At 51.8% G+C, this 16,071-nt stretch overlaps 5 protein-coding genes across 5 annotated transcripts; 2 read left to right on the top strand and 3 right to left on the bottom strand.

Moving 5' to 3' along the window:
• Nucleotides 1-6,388: 6,388 nt before the first annotated feature.
• On the bottom strand, nt 6,389-6,822 carry ISF_04047 (NADH:ubiquinone oxidoreductase, iron-sulfur subunit 5; the record flags this gene model as incomplete). Its single annotated transcript, XM_018847653.1, has 3 exons — nt 6,389-6,535; nt 6,595-6,734; nt 6,795-6,822. The coding sequence occupies 3 exons, from the start codon at nt 6,820-6,822 to the stop codon at nt 6,389-6,391; spliced, it is 315 nt and encodes a 104-aa protein (XP_018705233.1).
• Nucleotides 6,823-7,896: 1,074 nt separating this feature from the next.
• Nucleotides 7,897-10,034, top strand: ISF_04046 (Secretory pathway Sec39; the record flags this gene model as incomplete). Its single annotated transcript, XM_018847652.1, has 3 exons — nt 7,897-8,710; nt 8,766-8,919; nt 8,972-10,034. The coding sequence occupies 3 exons, from the start codon at nt 7,897-7,899 to the stop codon at nt 10,032-10,034; spliced, it is 2,031 nt and encodes a 676-aa protein (XP_018705232.1).
• A 1,371-nt stretch (nt 10,035-11,405) lies between these two features.
• On the bottom strand, nt 11,406-12,578 carry ISF_04045 (Nucleotide-binding, alpha-beta plait; the record flags this gene model as incomplete). Its single annotated transcript, XM_018847651.1, has 4 exons — nt 11,406-11,914; nt 11,969-12,315; nt 12,372-12,483; nt 12,542-12,578. 4 exons carry the CDS (start codon nt 12,576-12,578, stop codon nt 11,406-11,408), a joined length of 1,005 nt encoding a protein of 334 aa, XP_018705231.1.
• A 539-nt stretch (nt 12,579-13,117) lies between these two features.
• Nucleotides 13,118-13,632, bottom strand: ISF_04044 (N-acetyltransferase 5; the record flags this gene model as incomplete). The annotated part of the gene is made up of 2 exons (XM_018847650.1): nt 13,118-13,521; nt 13,614-13,632. 2 exons carry the CDS (start codon nt 13,630-13,632, stop codon nt 13,118-13,120), a joined length of 423 nt encoding a protein of 140 aa, XP_018705230.1.
• A 523-nt stretch (nt 13,633-14,155) lies between these two features.
• On the top strand, nt 14,156-15,369 carry ISF_04043 (hypothetical protein; the record flags this gene model as incomplete). The annotated part of the gene is made up of 2 exons (XM_018847649.1): nt 14,156-14,805; nt 14,865-15,369. 2 exons carry the CDS (start codon nt 14,156-14,158, stop codon nt 15,367-15,369), a joined length of 1,155 nt encoding a protein of 384 aa, XP_018705229.1.
• Nucleotides 15,370-16,071: the final 702 nt, after the last annotated feature.

The raw sequence follows: 16,071 nt of genomic DNA, 5'->3' as shown, positions 1-16,071 counted from the left end.
TGACAAAATACTATCTGGGCACAATTCCTTAGGATGATCGAAGCCAAACGGAATTTCCACACTGCCCGGAAGGCCGCGCGTGGCTTACACTCACCAGCACACAAGCACTTTCAAAGAGCAAGTAATATGAAAGGAAGTCAGGTAAACAAAGGCCGTTTATGATGTCACTCTAGTTCTTCTAGATGTCTATCCTGCTCCTTTACGGAGCGCCTTTTGTGGCAATAATTACCAGGTGCGGGGGCTCGAGCTGCGAGCAGCGGATCGACATCCTTCCGCCAAGGCACTTTTGTTGCAATGGTAGGACCGACACGACTAGGAAACAAGGGCACGAAAGGAAGGCAAAGTACGATACTCCGTACGGAGTTGAAAGTGCCAGGGATGATTTAGCGACAGCGGCGCAGAATACGCAACGGTCCTGGTTCAAGCATCCCGTTCCGCCCCACAGCAACTCCTAATATACCGGAAGTAATAACTAAACAAGAGACTGCGAAGAGGAGAATGGCAGTCCTAGAAACTGGTGGTGATGTCACTCAGCTGCTACCCACTACAGGCCAGGTCACTGTCAGGGGGGGTTCATTGCCACAATGATTTACGAAGTACATAACGCCTCCCTAGGGATGGATGGGCAGCCCGGCGGCCATGTTTTGGTAAAACGAGCATGCTGACAACGATATGCCATTTATTAGGCATTGACCAAGTTCCTACAACGCAGAGCCGCAAGGTCGTCGCACTTGGCAGCCACGGCGGCAGGTCTGTAGCCTAGGACAAGGCTCATTTCTATCACTTTTTTGGTGTATCTCCTGTCGACTTTGATATGTCTCACCCGGGCAGCAGCGTCATTGAAGGCGGGACAAGGCATCGAACATTCGCTTACTCGCCGTCTCTGATGTGCATGTGCGACCAGCCATGCACGTGCAGAAGCATGATGATATTCAGCCCACCGTATCATGGGCGCGGCGGAGCGGTACAGCCTGCCTGGCTCGTACTTGAGTAAGTTATGCGCCCATATACATCGGTAACCAGTTATGCATCGCGGTTCTGCAGGGTGCGTGGAGCGATGGCCGCTGGGTGGCGCGCCCGTTGAACATCGGCGGCCGACGGACAGGAGGGATGGGGATGGATGGGATCCATTACTCGGTAGTGCGAAACGGCACGGCATTCTCAACACTCGTCAAGTCGCTAGGGCTAAATCAGGCAGTATCTGGAGAATAAAAAGAGGACCTCGGCTTTCCCACCTTTGATGGGTTTGGCCCCCATCCTTGTTGGCAACGCCCAGCTGAACGACTGACTGGTTGGCTATCTGGGAAGAGTAAGCGCTGCAAGGAACCACCGTTTTACACCGGTGTATTTCGGTCCCAGCTGCCCGGGAGCCCCCCATTGGCGGGTGCAACGGTCCTCCCAACGAAACCTTGTTTTGCATTTTATTCGTTCTTTATTTATTTATTTATTTATTTATTTATTTTGACTGGGGTATTCATTCTCATTTATTACCTGTCCCCCCTCCCCACCATTCCCCGTCGCGCATTACCCAGCCGCAAGCGTACTCCTAGCACAAAGCAACGACGTTGCGAGCTGAATCGCGGTATTTTGGGAGCGCCGCCGTTCGATATTTTTCCCCATGTTCTAGTTGTGCATACCCTCCAAGAATAGCATGGGAGAGGCCTCCGCAGGCTCTTCTTGTCGGTGACCGATCGCTGCGCCCCCCAAACACACCATAGGAGGCTCGAATCCCACCGTTGGAGCAACGCCAGTAATCCCGCATCCTCTGGCACCAAACAAACCTCTGGTGGGAAGATGATGCATTTCCAAACATATGTAGGCCTGATCAATAGACGACCATGATTGTGACCGAAGGGAGCTACCAAGTTAGCAAGTTAGTACGCATGCCTGCCAGCCTGACGGTTCTCGCATTCATTCGACGCCCCAAGAACGGGTATTGGGTGCTGTGGAACCTCACCGTTGGCGCTTTTCCTGTCTTGGTTAGTGGAGTGGCGTGCATCAGTAATCGGAATTGCTGGTCGGGCTTTACTTGTTTACCGCTGGCTCGTTATTGGCTTGGACTACGACGCTCGGTTGTTATCACCTTTCTGGAAAGGAAAACCGTTGCGGGATGCCCAATTAATGCGGAAATCTAACGCACTACCCGTTACTGGTGAACAACATGCATTTAGACTAGCATTTATCATGTTGGGACGGAACTCTAGCGAGCAGCTCACGTGTAACAATGCCGTGCCGTCTGGGCGGTATGTGTGGGGAAAACGCATTCGGCCTCCAAGGTCCAGGGAGAGGGTTCATCGCTTTTTGGGTCGCAACAAGAAAACATCAATCACCTCCTTTCCCCATCTCAGATCCGAGTCATTGTCGTCTTTGGAGCCGAGATTTTGGTAACAGTGACTTTTTCTTCGGCCTATCCACTCCAATCTGCCTGTTTGAGCGGCCCCGTGCCGCCCTGAACCAAGCGCCCAGGAACATGAGCCCCTCGCTCGTGGTCCCCAGGCTCAAGCAAAGGCAGACATGAGAATACAACGGCAGCGATTTGATTAGTGATTATGGCGACACCAGCACTGGGTTCCGCTACGTTGAAAGCGGGTCACTACCCACCCACACGGCGACCGCAAAAACGGTGCGCATCCATAATAAAGTAATGTCATCCCGAGCGGTTGGAGGAGGGGGCGTGCGTCCGCCAGGGTGCTTTCGTAGGGGAGATGGAAGTAACGAAAAGAACGAATGGTAAAGCTACTGTTACCGTGTTGGAAAGCGACCTGGTACATCTGACAGCTGGAGGAGAAGAGATGACGAGAGTACAACCTGCTCGGGCGTCTTTATTTTTAGCATTCATTTCTCAATTATCAATATTTCTAACGGGTTTGTTCTTGTGATACCGCCGTTAGCTGAACAACCCATTTGGCGCTCCCATTACTCCCTTCTTATTATTCGTACATACTTCGTACAGACAGTCGCCTGGCCACTTTCCTGGCACCCCACCACCCGTGGCGCTATCACAGCCGTTCCGCGGTGGCTTGTGAGACGCAGCACCGTTGACTTGTGGCGTTCCGGAGTGCGACTCCCGACCGATAATTTTCGGGCCTCTGTCATGTGGAAACGGCTCCGCCAACCTGCGCACACCACACCTGGGCTGCCTACCTTACTAGGTGCTGTGCTGTGCCGCTGAGGTCACCGCACACCAAAGTGCCACAGACTAGGCAGTACCGTCGTCCACCAGGACCAGTTGGCGGGGCCGCCGCTTCTAGGACACCTTTTTGGCTGGCAAGTTGTGCAACCCAACCCATGCCCTTGGGTCGAGTGCGTACAAAAAGCACGCATACGACGGATACAGCGTTACACTTGAACAGCTTCCGTCTCAGGTCTGCTCCGACCATCTGCTAACAAATCCGTACCCCCTGGGTTACCAAGTCTAAATGAATTGCCCTGACTGCCTACACTGACGACCCCGTCGCCGCTCGCTTGACGCCAATCTGTATCAGTAGTTCGTAATACACCAGCGTTTGGGTTGCTCAATTACGGATAGATTAGGCTAGACACCTGTATCCTGCCGCGCCTGCAGCCCAGCCTGCCCTGTTCGCTTATTCGCACTCTGCCTCGCTCAGCAAACAACTGCCTGCATCATATTGCAGGTTTACAATTCGCAGCCGTGCTGGTCATCCTATCCGTTCTATCGGTTCCAAAGCAACATGCAGCTGAGCTGAATGCAGGTGTGGACACGCAGCTCAGGAACGTTTGTGCCGTGGTTCCAGCCGCTGGATTGGGCAGTAACCTAACTGATGCAGCGCAAACTTCAGGCCCCAATTCTGCCTCACTGCAACACTACTACATAGGTAGGTGCTGGGCTATCGTGGCTCCCAATGTTGCCAAGCAGCCATACTCAGTCCTTGACTGCCTTCTTTCGCTGCGTGTGTGTGCATAGCACATCATACCCATAGACATACATATATAGTAGGTAGTACTCACCCCGTAGCGCATCAGTCCACCGCATCACTGATAGTCGTCGATAGTACTCTGTAAACATGTTGGGATTGCTAGTATTGCGTTTTTTCTTCATTAGCCCAGTATCTGGATAAAATAGATATAGCATTGGCGGTTATTCCTGACACCTCCTTTGTTACGTTTCTGGCTCCTTCGGGTATTGCTCTGATCAGGTGCTCTGATGGCATTCCTCGTAGATTCGGTGTGCCATGCATACCCTACCTTGTCCTGCAAACAACGAGCAGGTTCCCGTTATTTTCTGCGATTGTGCACAGGCTTCGGCCGCTCCTTCCGGGCTTTGTCTAGTTTTGTTAGACCTTTTTTTTTAAAACTTTCTGCCAATACCTATGTTGCTCTGTGTCTCCTGTGTCGCCGTCCCAGCGATCTGGGCGTACCAGTTCTCGCTTATCTCAACATTCCCGGATCTCCCTTTTCCACACCGGTGTCTCTTTAGCGCCAGCGTTACCCTCATTAGTACCCGGGATCCTGTCCTGGTACGCCCACCCACTGCATCGCCGCCGCGATGCAGCCGCCCTGTTTCGTATTTCTTTTCTTGAGCTTCGGATTCTCCCCTCCCTCTTTCTTTGTCGCCTATTCGGCGTGGCCCTCGTAGCTTGGCCGCTGTGGGATACCTCTACGTGATGTGTTGATTGTTTGACTGAGGTTACCTGAACCAGCGAGACTCTTTGGCTGCGCACACAGTTTGCCCCTAAACCCGGGCGAGGTACTTATTTGGGGGGTGGCTGCGGTACTGTGTCCGGTTCGGTGGATATTCACCCGCCTGGGCTCAATCGATGCTGGAGTGATGATACCAGACTCCGGTGAGCTGGGGGTGAGGAACGGCTAATAACGTGTGCACACCAGGGTGTTTTATGCACTTGCGTAATTGGACCAATAAAATGTACTCTTTATCTGCGATGGCCTGGTGTTAGAACCCCGCAGTTGGCAGTGTCGTACGCGAACACTGCTACGTCAGTCGCTGGACCAGGGACCTGGATTGAAAGTCTGAGCCACGGTACCGGTCAACCGGGAGGGAAAGAGGAAACAAGCGGTCGCGGACCAAGGGGTGTCGATAAATACTTTCCGACTTGCCGCCAGACTGGGTTATTCACGAGCTAGGTTCAAGGTTGCCCCATGGGTTATGGAAATGCTTGCCAGTTGTGTTTTGTTTTGGGGGGGAGGGGGGGCATTTCGACTCGTCCTAGCCCTTCCGCGGCGCCCCAATTATCGCCTCACGTAGACGTATCCGTACAATGTATCTTATGCCTGAATTGTTGTCTCACTGGGGTAGTCATGTCGAATGTCTTGTTGCCCCGAATGACTCGGTGGTGCAACGAGGTTTAGGGTAGGTATCTGAATCCCACCCGCAACCCGTCTCGGTACAAGCGCTCGGAATTTCACATCAAGTTGTAAGTCGTATCGTGTTATTTCCACTTCTGGCAATTTTGGTGTATTGATGTTGGTTACCTACCTGCGTTCTCAATGCCAGGTTGTGCTATTTAAATGTTTCCGCAAGGATGCAGATGTGGCATGCGTGATGAGGGCATCACCGTAGAAAACGGCAACATAAAATGGACACGCAACTTGCGCGGTATATTCATACATGAAGATTGAAACCCGACCATTGATGCTGGCCAATTGAGACGCGACTCGCCACAGGCATAGCCAGGCAGTGAGTATAATTCGAACAGTGCGCGACCCAGAAGCACTGCATAGACGAAAGACGCCGAAACAGCACACCTCCACAGCTCTGGCGGTTCACCGACCCTAGCACTCACCAGAAGTGACGGAGGACGCCCACCACCCAGAAAGACGAGACTATCGTGCCCCGAGACTCGACGGGGTTGGAAGGTTGAAACCTCAGACTGACCAAACACCAGCCCCAAGAGGGAAGATGGCCTACATCACGAGAAACGCTGAGCTGGAGCGGTGATGCATGAAGTGAAAATGGGAAGGGTGCTCCCAAGAACAGAGATCGCATCGAAAAGGCCACGAAACAGCCGCAGGTGGAGGCTCGCAAAGCCAGCATTGAGAGAACAAACCAGCAAAATAATGATAACGAGTGCTAACGACTGGATCGGCGCGAGGAAAGGAAAGCGAGGAAAGGAAAGTCACCATTGAGGTCAAGTCATAGCTGCCACAGGAAGCTATTGGGTAGGGACATACCGCGTAGCTAATAAACAAGAGTAGAATCGTCGACACAGCACTGGCGCACCAGGGTACCATATTGTGACGTGCTAAAAACATTATTTACCCAAACAGAAGTTGCACGGGAATGTACTGTATGTCACTATACGCAAATTCGAGATAAGCGCATAATAATAAAATGTGAAAGTGAACCGGTCGGCTGTATTGAAGACAGTGCGTATATCATCACGATGACCAACGAAGACACTCGCGGAGCCTAATTCCGCCCCAGCAGCTGCTTTGACTCCTCCTCCTTTCCAATCAGGCCCAGACTGCGTATTTGCTTCGCGTTCGGCGCATCGTCTCGCGCGGTGGCGGACTCAGATCGGGCATACGCAGCTTGCATAGCCAAGGCCCTGGCGTGCTACACGTTGTCAGCATCGATTGTCCCAGCCAGTCGTCCCAGCGTGCAGCATGACGAACCTCTTTCTTATGATGAAGGCACTCGTAGTAATCTTCGAGCGTCAACGCGCATTTCTTCTTGCCCGAGTCGTCTTCGGAAGATGTGTTGACGACGTAACAGCCCATCACCTCCTGCCAGAAGGAGAAGCAACGGCCAACGCCTAAAACAAGTCAGTATTTCCCCAATGAAGCTGATTTTGATTTAACTCCGGGTAAAATACCTCCATGCATTCCATATCCGGACGCCATGATGATCCAATTGCTTCTTTCGTTGGAGTAAAGGCCCGTATCGAGCGAGTACAGATGATGCTTCAAACGCAGGACGTGACAATTCGGAGCCGGACTATCATCGGTTAAGTCGACCCTTGCTAACAAGTATACTTCCCTACAGCGCTAGAAAATTGGGATTCTAAAGTAACCTCTATTAACAATGCGCTATTCAATTGTGACATACCCCCGATGAGTACCCACCCTTGTCTGGTACGTACCAAAGTCCCCATAGCTGCATATCAAGATATCAGGACAGAACGCCCATACAGACATCACAAGTCCCGTGGAATGATATCAGTGAAGCCGAGGCTCGCCACTTATGCCGATTCGCCCGAACTGCAAAACTACCGGGGTTTGGCAACTGGGGCAAAAGAAAAGCTGACCATGAGCAAAGATCTATCGCCAGCCAGGGTTCTGCTGTTGGCAGCATACTTGGCAGCGCAAAGCGACATTGACAAGCTCGCCTCTCTCGCGCGCCGAAACGACGATGTTCTGTGCCCTGAGATTCTATTGCGCATTATTCTAACATACCTCCCAGAGACCGTGGAACCATGCCTATATACCCAGTTTCTACGCGATCTTTCAAACGGACAAACGCGGGCCCTCCCCGATTTGGAAATTGATACCTCCTCTGTTGATACCCTCAGCGATGAACTTGCGACAAAAAAGGCCAAGAGACTTCGCCTCCTACCTTTGTATCGAGAGAAAGCAGAAGGATGCGAGACAGATGATGTTGTATGCGAATTCCTTTTCCAAAGGGCGTATAGAATCAACACCGAAGTTGGCGCATTGTCACATTTAACCGATCTTCTCCAACCATTCCTCGAACGTTACCCCTCAATAAAGCATTGGGCCGCATCAACAGTTTTCCCATATGTCAGACGAAACCGCCATTACCACATCACCTCCCCGCCAGAATACACACTCTCCGAGTTTGAGAAACTCCCTGATCGAACCGCGGCGATATTTTTACTTTCCGAGTCAACCAACGGCGACGGTGAGGCTGCTGGACTAGACCTTCGAGGGCTGGTTGCACCATGGCTGTATAATGACATGCGCTGGAAGCATGACAATGCGCCAGAGGGCGGTACTGAGATGCACTGTCCCGGGTGGGAGCAAGTGCAGGATACTCTACTATCGTGGGCAACGAAATCCTGGACCACTGCGACTGGTGCAATTAAACACTGGGAAGGGCCGCGCGATGTATACTTTGCGGAAGACCTCACGATGAGCCTGTCGGCGAGGAAGATCCAATATCTCCAGAAGACATATGCTACTACGGCCATTGCCTGCGTGTACAGCATCGCCGAGTCAAGTGAGGAGGCTCTGCGCAGTTTATATCAAATATGCCTCGCAACTCGCAATCGTCTTGATGAAACGGACTTGCCACCAACCATAGAGAGGATCATGTCTGACATGTCCCTCCTGCCAGTCGTCAAAACGACACTAAGTGTCGATCCTAAGATGCCCGCCTTCATGCGCCACGACTTGCTCAAAGTGTCGAACCCTCTCACTTCCGCGGCACCTGATGGTATTGAACTGGTTACGGCGCTTACAATTAGTGCATACCTCTGCACCTCCTTGGGTGTACCTTGGTCGGTGCGGAGAGCAGGAGACCTATTCTTCATCGGCGACGAGAGAGAACAAAAGGGTGAGCTCGGAAAGCTACTGCGGGCGATCGCCAATCAAGAGCCGCGGGGTGATGATGGGTACTGGAAACGATCAAGAGATGCGATTCTCTGGCTTTCTGACTGGGGTCATCGTAACAGCAGCAGAGGGTTGCTATCACACAGATGCGGGCCCTTGAGCATGGTCTCTAAAGAACATATTGAGGCTGAGTTTTTGAAGACTCTGCTATCCAAGTCAAGTATGGCGCTCTAGCAGCCTACTCAATAAAGAGACACGCGCTAATCATCTAGCAGGATATTCATTATCACGGCAGATCTATGAAAACCTCACAGAGCCATTGGCTCAAGTGAAGCTCCAGGATGCCGTCTACCAATCTGCTTTGAACGCTTTCGACAATGCGTCAAATCTTAATAGAACTCGCGGTGGACTCAAGAAATGTGACGAGATGTGAGTACCCGCCTCTCTGTAGCTGCATTACCGTCCGCTAACATCAATGTAGAATTCACTCACTCCCAACAGTACTGGAAAGGTCCTCACAACCGGTCAAGCGAGTGGAGGCGCTCCTTAAAGCTAGCCATGCACTCAGCGACTACCGCCTTGTTCTCAAGCAAGGCGAGCCGTTCTGCCCAGTTGTTCTCCGGGTACATTCCGACCCAATCATGATCATCGAGAAGGTACTTAGCCAGAACCCTAAAGCGTACACTCGTATACAAGAGTTTCTGGAAATGGGAACCAACATCGTGCATGCTAGCCTGACTTCGCGTGGCTTGGCAATGGGGGTAGTTGCAGTATCGTCGGAGATTGAGCAGCGGCTGTTCGTTGCGGAGAAACGAATAGTGGCAATGTGTATCGAGGCGGCACTGAACGAGGATGATTTTGAAACTGCGTACTCGTACGTTGTTAGTCGACTCTCGAGGGGTAAGGCGGCAGCATCCACCGACGCTGTCGCCATATCTGATACTTGGTCCTGGGCGGCAGCCCTGAAAGCTGGACAGTATATCAGGACAGAACGATCACAGCAGCCAACACATCTAGGGACAGCGAGTGGCAATCCCGAAATCCGACATCTTGAGCAAAGGATTGAGTGTTTAGCCACAGCCATTTGCGCTGCCCCACCAGCAGAACTCCATCAAATATTGAAGAGCTTTAGGCGATGCGAGGAGCAGCTCGACTCCGCAATCAGGGAAGAGGCCGCGAACGAGACGCTCTGGGATACCGCGGGAGAGCTTGGCGCACTGCCAGGCAACTTTGATGTTCCAGAGCAGCGACCGACGCAGCCACCTCGAAATGCGACGGCCAGCACTGTGGCAAGGCAGGTAGAGGAGGCGCCGATGTCACTTTTTGACCTATCTCGAGCTACTGCGAGAATCGCGCAACGGAACATCACTACCATGTCCAGTCTTCAGGGTATACCAGCAACGGCTAGCAGTGCAACGGCATCGCAGGAGCAGCTTGAAATTCGTACAAGGAAAAGAGACCAACTGCGAGAAGCTGCCACTGGAACACTTGTCTCTGGTGTCGGCTGGCTTATCGGCGCGAATGTTAGTGGAGGTAGCGAATGAGTACGTTAATATGTAAAAGTGTAAAATGGCATTTGCAATATAAAGTTGCTCGGAACCCGGAGTCAATTTCTACGTCTCGATCTGATTTGTTGCCCTATTGAAATCACTCATCCTTAGAAAGGATCACCTCGGCCTGAAGCGTGTCGTTCTGTAGTTAGCTGGTTGTACTGCGTTGCGACCATTTGATCTGTCGGAACTAGTTGGTCTAGTCCCTGAAAAAGGATTGGTGAGGGGAACAATAGAAAGAGCAGATTGACAGGCAGCCAGGAGTCGTTCGTATGGACTACGGCGTGGCGGGAGTCCTGCTGTATGCCATGATAAGTGCTGGTCTACGATCTATATGGCGACGTAAGGAAAATCAGCGGCAGATAGTGTGTTGACCGAGAGCTACGAGGCGAATGACATTGAGCCTCGCAGGCGTAACCAAGGCCCTCGCCTGGCACCTGACAGAAACATAACAGTGCCGTAGTCACTTACCTTGCCTAATCAGCATAACAGTGTACTCGTCAATAATCAGACGTACGGGTGTAAAAACAGCGGAATTTCACTGCTCACTCGACCGTAACATAGCGATGACAGTGTTGGAGACTGTGGCCGGTGGGACCACGATGCCACAGATGATTCGACGAGAAAATGCCCGAGTTCGTCTGTAGCGAAGCTGCCCACCCGAATGTAACCGATGTATGTGACGACCGGTGATGGCTGGGGTTACGACATTTGTTTCGATTTTGGCGCGAGTGTTTTGCTGTGTGCTGCATGTTCAAAGCCGTCTGACGGCGGCGGCTGCTGGGGTCGACAAACCGAGACCAGGCAATGGCGTAGGGGATGGAGGTTCATAGCAGGAAAATTAATGGCGTCCTAGTCGACTTTTATTTGGTCCATGGTTCACATCGTGATAGTCCAACCTGACGATTTCTGAGCGGTGGTTGAAAAGCTATTAAAGACGCGGTCGCAGAGCGCGTGGCTGATGAAGTGTTTTGATTTGCAAAGTCCGAAAGCTGCCAAATGTGGTGCACATGTATCCCTGTCGTCGCATAACTGAGAAGCCCAAACATTTACCAATTATTGGACGAAGTTGCGAGTACTCGAATTCTCCCATAGCCGTCGCAAATTGTGGAAAAATACTGGATGAGTACTTTCTCGAGAAGCAATGTTGGCCGTAGCGTCGCACGTCGTGCGCAGAAGATTGAATGACAAACGAAAAGAAATAACAGAACAAAATGGCCTTGACCACGAGCAGTCCAGAGGAAAAGAAAAACTATACAGGGCCTAAATACGGCGGTTGAGAGGAAAATGACTGTGTTGAGATGAGCTCATCGCATCGTGGCGTCGGCACCTGCAGATAATTAGCTGCTGCTAGGAGGAAAAAGTCTATCGTGAGTTCAAACCTCCGTATTGTTCTCGTGGCTCGGAGCGCGCGGCGGAATCGCCATATCCACCGGAGCCGCCCGCAGTAGGTTCGCGGGCTCGGCCAGCGTCGCGATCACCCTGGCGGTCATATCTCTCACGGTCATAGCCGCCGGCACCGCCGCGTGGGACATGGCGATCACGGTCGTCGCGTCCACTGTGCCTCTCGCGACCATAGTTTTCATCGCGATCACGGCGGTCATAACCACCACGTTCGTAGTCCCGGCTGTAGCCTGCTCGCTCATCGTAACGCCTGTCCTCACGATATCCACGCTCGTAGCCAGAACCAGAACGGTCGTAAGATCGATCGTATCCAGCGCGGTCATCATAGCGGCGCTCGTAGCCTCTATCATAACCACCTCGGTCGTTGCCGCCTCGATCGTAGCCACGCGAGCGGTATCCTTCATCACGGCCATAGCCACCACCACCATACCCTCCACGGCGACGATCATCAAATCGGGGGCGCGCGCCTTCTATTTTGCAGGTCAGCAAGGAGATTGACCATTGAACATAAGCGAAGAACAAACCTCTTTTGGGGGGGCCAAAGTATTTTCCCGGAGTGGGAGTGCGAGGCCGAGCTCTGCGAGCTTTCTCGATGCTCAGAGTACGGCCTTCGATCACCTCTCCCTGCAAACCTTCTTTGGCAGCTTCGGCCTGCTCCGATGTGACCATCTTGACGAAGCCGAAGCCGCGCGATTCCTTGGAATGAGGGTCTTTCATGATTTGACATTTCTCCACGTCGCCATATTTCTCGAACATTTTGGTAACCTCAGCCTCTGACAGGCGGGGATGAATGCCAGTCACGAATAGGTTAGAGCCAGGATTGACAGCACCGTCATCATCATCCTTGGGAGCAGATGTTTCCTTCGAGCCACTTTGGCACGAGAGTCAGCATTGCTTCTCGCGCTTAAGCTGGGGTGTTCAACTAACCTGTCAGGATGCGCAGCAGGCGATGCGGAGCGGCGACGCCCGGTGTCGATTTCATCTCGACTAGGACGTGGGGAAGCGCTCCGGTTGTCACGCTCATAGCGAGGAGCTTCGTCTATGCGAAAAAAGGGTCAACATCTGCTCTGATGACGCGACGGAAAACAGAGCCTCACCTTCATAACGATCGCCATTAGGCGCCTCATAATCCATTGCTGCACTTGCCATATTGCTGGTTCAGTTTCGAAGGTTGGGATTCGATGAATTAGGTGAGATGATGAGGGTCAGCTGCATCTGTTGATGTTGACAGGCAGCTTGGGGAGCGGAAGAGGCGAAAACGACGTGAACCAAACGAAAATTGCTTAGTCGCCGGAGATTATCCGAAACGCGCCAACCTGAGTAACTAGTCTGGTAACGTAAGCTGGATGAAGAGAGCCCCACACAAACGCCGAGGCTGTTCTCCAAGGTCAGATCGTTGCGTTTACTGAGATGGCCAAGTTTCGTAACTAATGCTCTTCTTTCTTAAATTTGTTCAACATTGCACATCCATTTGCAGAAGATAATATGACGATAATTCTATCAACCGTGCTGATAGAGTCGTAGCGGTGATTACAACTTTCAAAAGGTTTGGTTAACTAGGTACTTGACAGAGCCTTTGAGCATTCTATCTTTTGGGTTGAGTCATGAAAGCACTGCAATGACCGTCTATGCTGTCTCTGTCCGTTGCCCCCCGCCCTTTCTTTTGCATCTTATCACCACACATCTTCCGGGTCAACTTCGTGATTCTCTCCATCGTCTCTGACATGCTCATGCTTCACATCTCTTTTCAAGGGTTTGCGCATATCAAACGCATCCTCGCTACATTTTGTAACGTCTACAGCGTGGTCTCCATAGTAGTCTTTCACCACCCGGAAAACACTGTATCCCATGTTCTTGTAGAATGCGATGGCCCTATCGTTACTTCTCCGAACAAAGAGGTCCATGAACCACGCGTCGTTGGCGTTGGCAGCTGCTTCTAGTTGTTCCGTTAGAATCTTACCAATGCCAAGCCGACGGGCTTCAGGAGCCACAGTAAGAGCAGTGATGTGTGCATGCCATGGAAGATAGTGCTCGGAGTATTTATAAGCGTCTGGCGATGATTCAACCTTGCCCATAACTGCTGATGAGGTTAGTCTTTGTTAGAACATGTGTTGGGGCTCGATTCTTCATACTGTATCCGACAATGTTCCCGTGCATGTCTTCGCATACTTGAAATAGGGACGGCCATTTTGAATGATACTGGAGGTAGAACCCAAGCTCATATGATTCTGTCAGGGGGTCCAAGTTGCATTTTGAGAATTTATTCACGTCCTCAGGGCGAAATCGGCGAAATGTTGTCATGGCTAAAAGTGCACCGATTTGAAAGTTTGCGCTGGCAATCGCGGCAAAGTCTCGGCAAGGGTGTGTGTATGTATGTAGGTACCTGAACTTTTTGGTTACATCCACATGGAGATTTGGGTTCAACAAGGGCGCTCCACCTCGACGGCGCCACACTGGGTTCGACATAATAGACCTACGACCACTTCTGTAACTACGACCACTTCTGTAATTTACACTACCCTATTCGCTCGCTTTCTCGACCGACTCGACGATATCTTAACCTCGCCCCCTCTGCGACTGGTTTCAGACCACTGTGCGGCACATTTAGTAGCACAGAGTGCTGCAGCTCGATAACGACAATCATCAGACTGCCGCCGCATTTTTGGCCAGGCCTTGGCGGTGAACAATTACCTACCTCTACTACATCCGAGATGCCAGCGTCACAACAAACGCCTCAGCACTCGCGACACTCGTCTGCTGCAGACGGCCATAATGCTTCACCAACTACCCGCAGGTATTCGAAATCTTCCGTCAGCGATGTCACGACCCCATTTCGCAACAGCCTTTCACACCAAGATACATTGGACATGAGCATACTAGCCAGCGGGGGCGGACAAGCCGGCAACGGCATGGGGAATTTGGCCGATGAGCTTGCTGATGCCTTTTCGGACTCTGGCGACGACGACGACGATGACGGCGCACAAGGCGAATATTCTGGCAACCAAAATAGTGGCAACGCGCCGAAGCAGGATGGTTCTCGTGATAGCGGAGTGGATGTGAACGGTGCCGTTGCCGAACGTGGAGGGGGAGCAAAAGATGCAAACCTTTCTGTTCCCTCCCCCTCTCGTCGAGGGCACCATAGGACGGGAAGCGAGTACGACGGCAGTGAATACGGCTCGGAATCCGACCTGGACGCTGCTGGTTTCACCGCGAGTCTAATTGCAAGAATTGATGCTGTTGAGTCTCTGGTTCGTCGCGGCACAGAGAGCTACGGCGGACCGGAGGATGACGTCTTTCGGCGAGTCACAGACAGTTTGCGTGATCTCGGGTCGCAGTCAAGCGTCGAGGGGAATGCGTCACGGTGCGAAGAGTACCACTGCATAGCGAATAACCTACCGTGTACTGACTTAGTATTCACAGACTCATTACTGCGCATACAGCGCTCACTACACACCTTGCACATCAAACCCGCCAGCTCCACAACCTGACTTTCCCTTTGCTGTCACCTTTAGCGCCGACGCCTGATCTAGATACCATCGACGACCTGGTACCGCTCCTAGTTTCGCTGCTTGAGGCTATGCCGACGCCTTCGACCGTTGCCTTTAACTCTCTAACAGCACTGCATTCTGTCACAGCTGAACTCATACAGACCTTGAGCTATCTATCAGATACTCTGCATATGTCCCGACAAACAATTACCACTGCAACCCGCAGACTGAAGAGCTCAAAAGAACTTGTTGCTGAGCTTAGAAAAGACGATGAGCTGCGAGAAGAGGGAGAAAGATGGCTTACGAGGGGCAATTGGGGAGAGAGGTTACAGAAGCGAGAGTGTGCGGGAGTTTGCGGAGACGTTATTGGTGGCTTCGAGGCGGTGTGTGATGGCTGGCGGAAGCGTCTTCTCGCTCAAGCAGAGTCTACAGCTTGAAATTATACCACCTGGTTGCTAATGAATAAGAATTACAACGGGAGGCAAGAATATATACCCGCGAGTGGAAGAGGTGGTGGAAGGAGGAGAGATCTGCCTGCAGAACGACATGCACATTACTCGCACAGTCTCCGTCACTGCATCTAGACATTCCTTTCCTAGATCTTGGAATTTTATAGCTAGACATGATGTAGACGCAATTTGGCAATTACAAAAAATGGTCATGGGTGCATGCTTTTCACCCTGCGGATCGATCCCGTGACTTTGGCAATGTCAACTCGGCAGCACAAAACATCCCTTTATAAACGCAGCCGCTGTGCCCCGCTCTGGGTGGTGGTGTTTTTTCTCTCTCGCGAAACCGTGATTGTTGTTTATTTGTCGAAACTGTTTATGTTACGTCGTGCACAAGGGATATTACATGTTGTTATCCAACGCTGCGCCGCACGCGACTCAGACAGACCTGAAAGCGTGTTCGAGGTAGCGCTGGGCGGCTGGATTGGCTGCGGGAGAGGCACCCCTTGTCCTACCCCGCTACTGAGTTAAATGGCTGGGCGCGCAGAACGCGCTCCGTATCGCGCCAATTTCGCGTCGGGAACCTGGAGGGAACTTGGTGATCTATGTATGGAGGTAGTTCACTTATCTTATTAGTTAGTTGCGCACTGCCGTGTGCATGATCTGGTATCTAATATCCCGATATTTTTA

This window comes from Cordyceps fumosorosea (assembly GCF_001636725.1).
Source record: "Cordyceps fumosorosea ARSEF 2679 chromosome Unknown scaffold_8, whole genome shotgun sequence".
NCBI classification, from domain to species: domain Eukaryota; kingdom Fungi; phylum Ascomycota; class Sordariomycetes; order Hypocreales; family Cordycipitaceae; genus Cordyceps; species Cordyceps fumosorosea.
The sequence above is the reverse complement of the archived record's forward strand: the minus strand, read 5'-3'. Positions and strand labels throughout refer to the sequence as shown.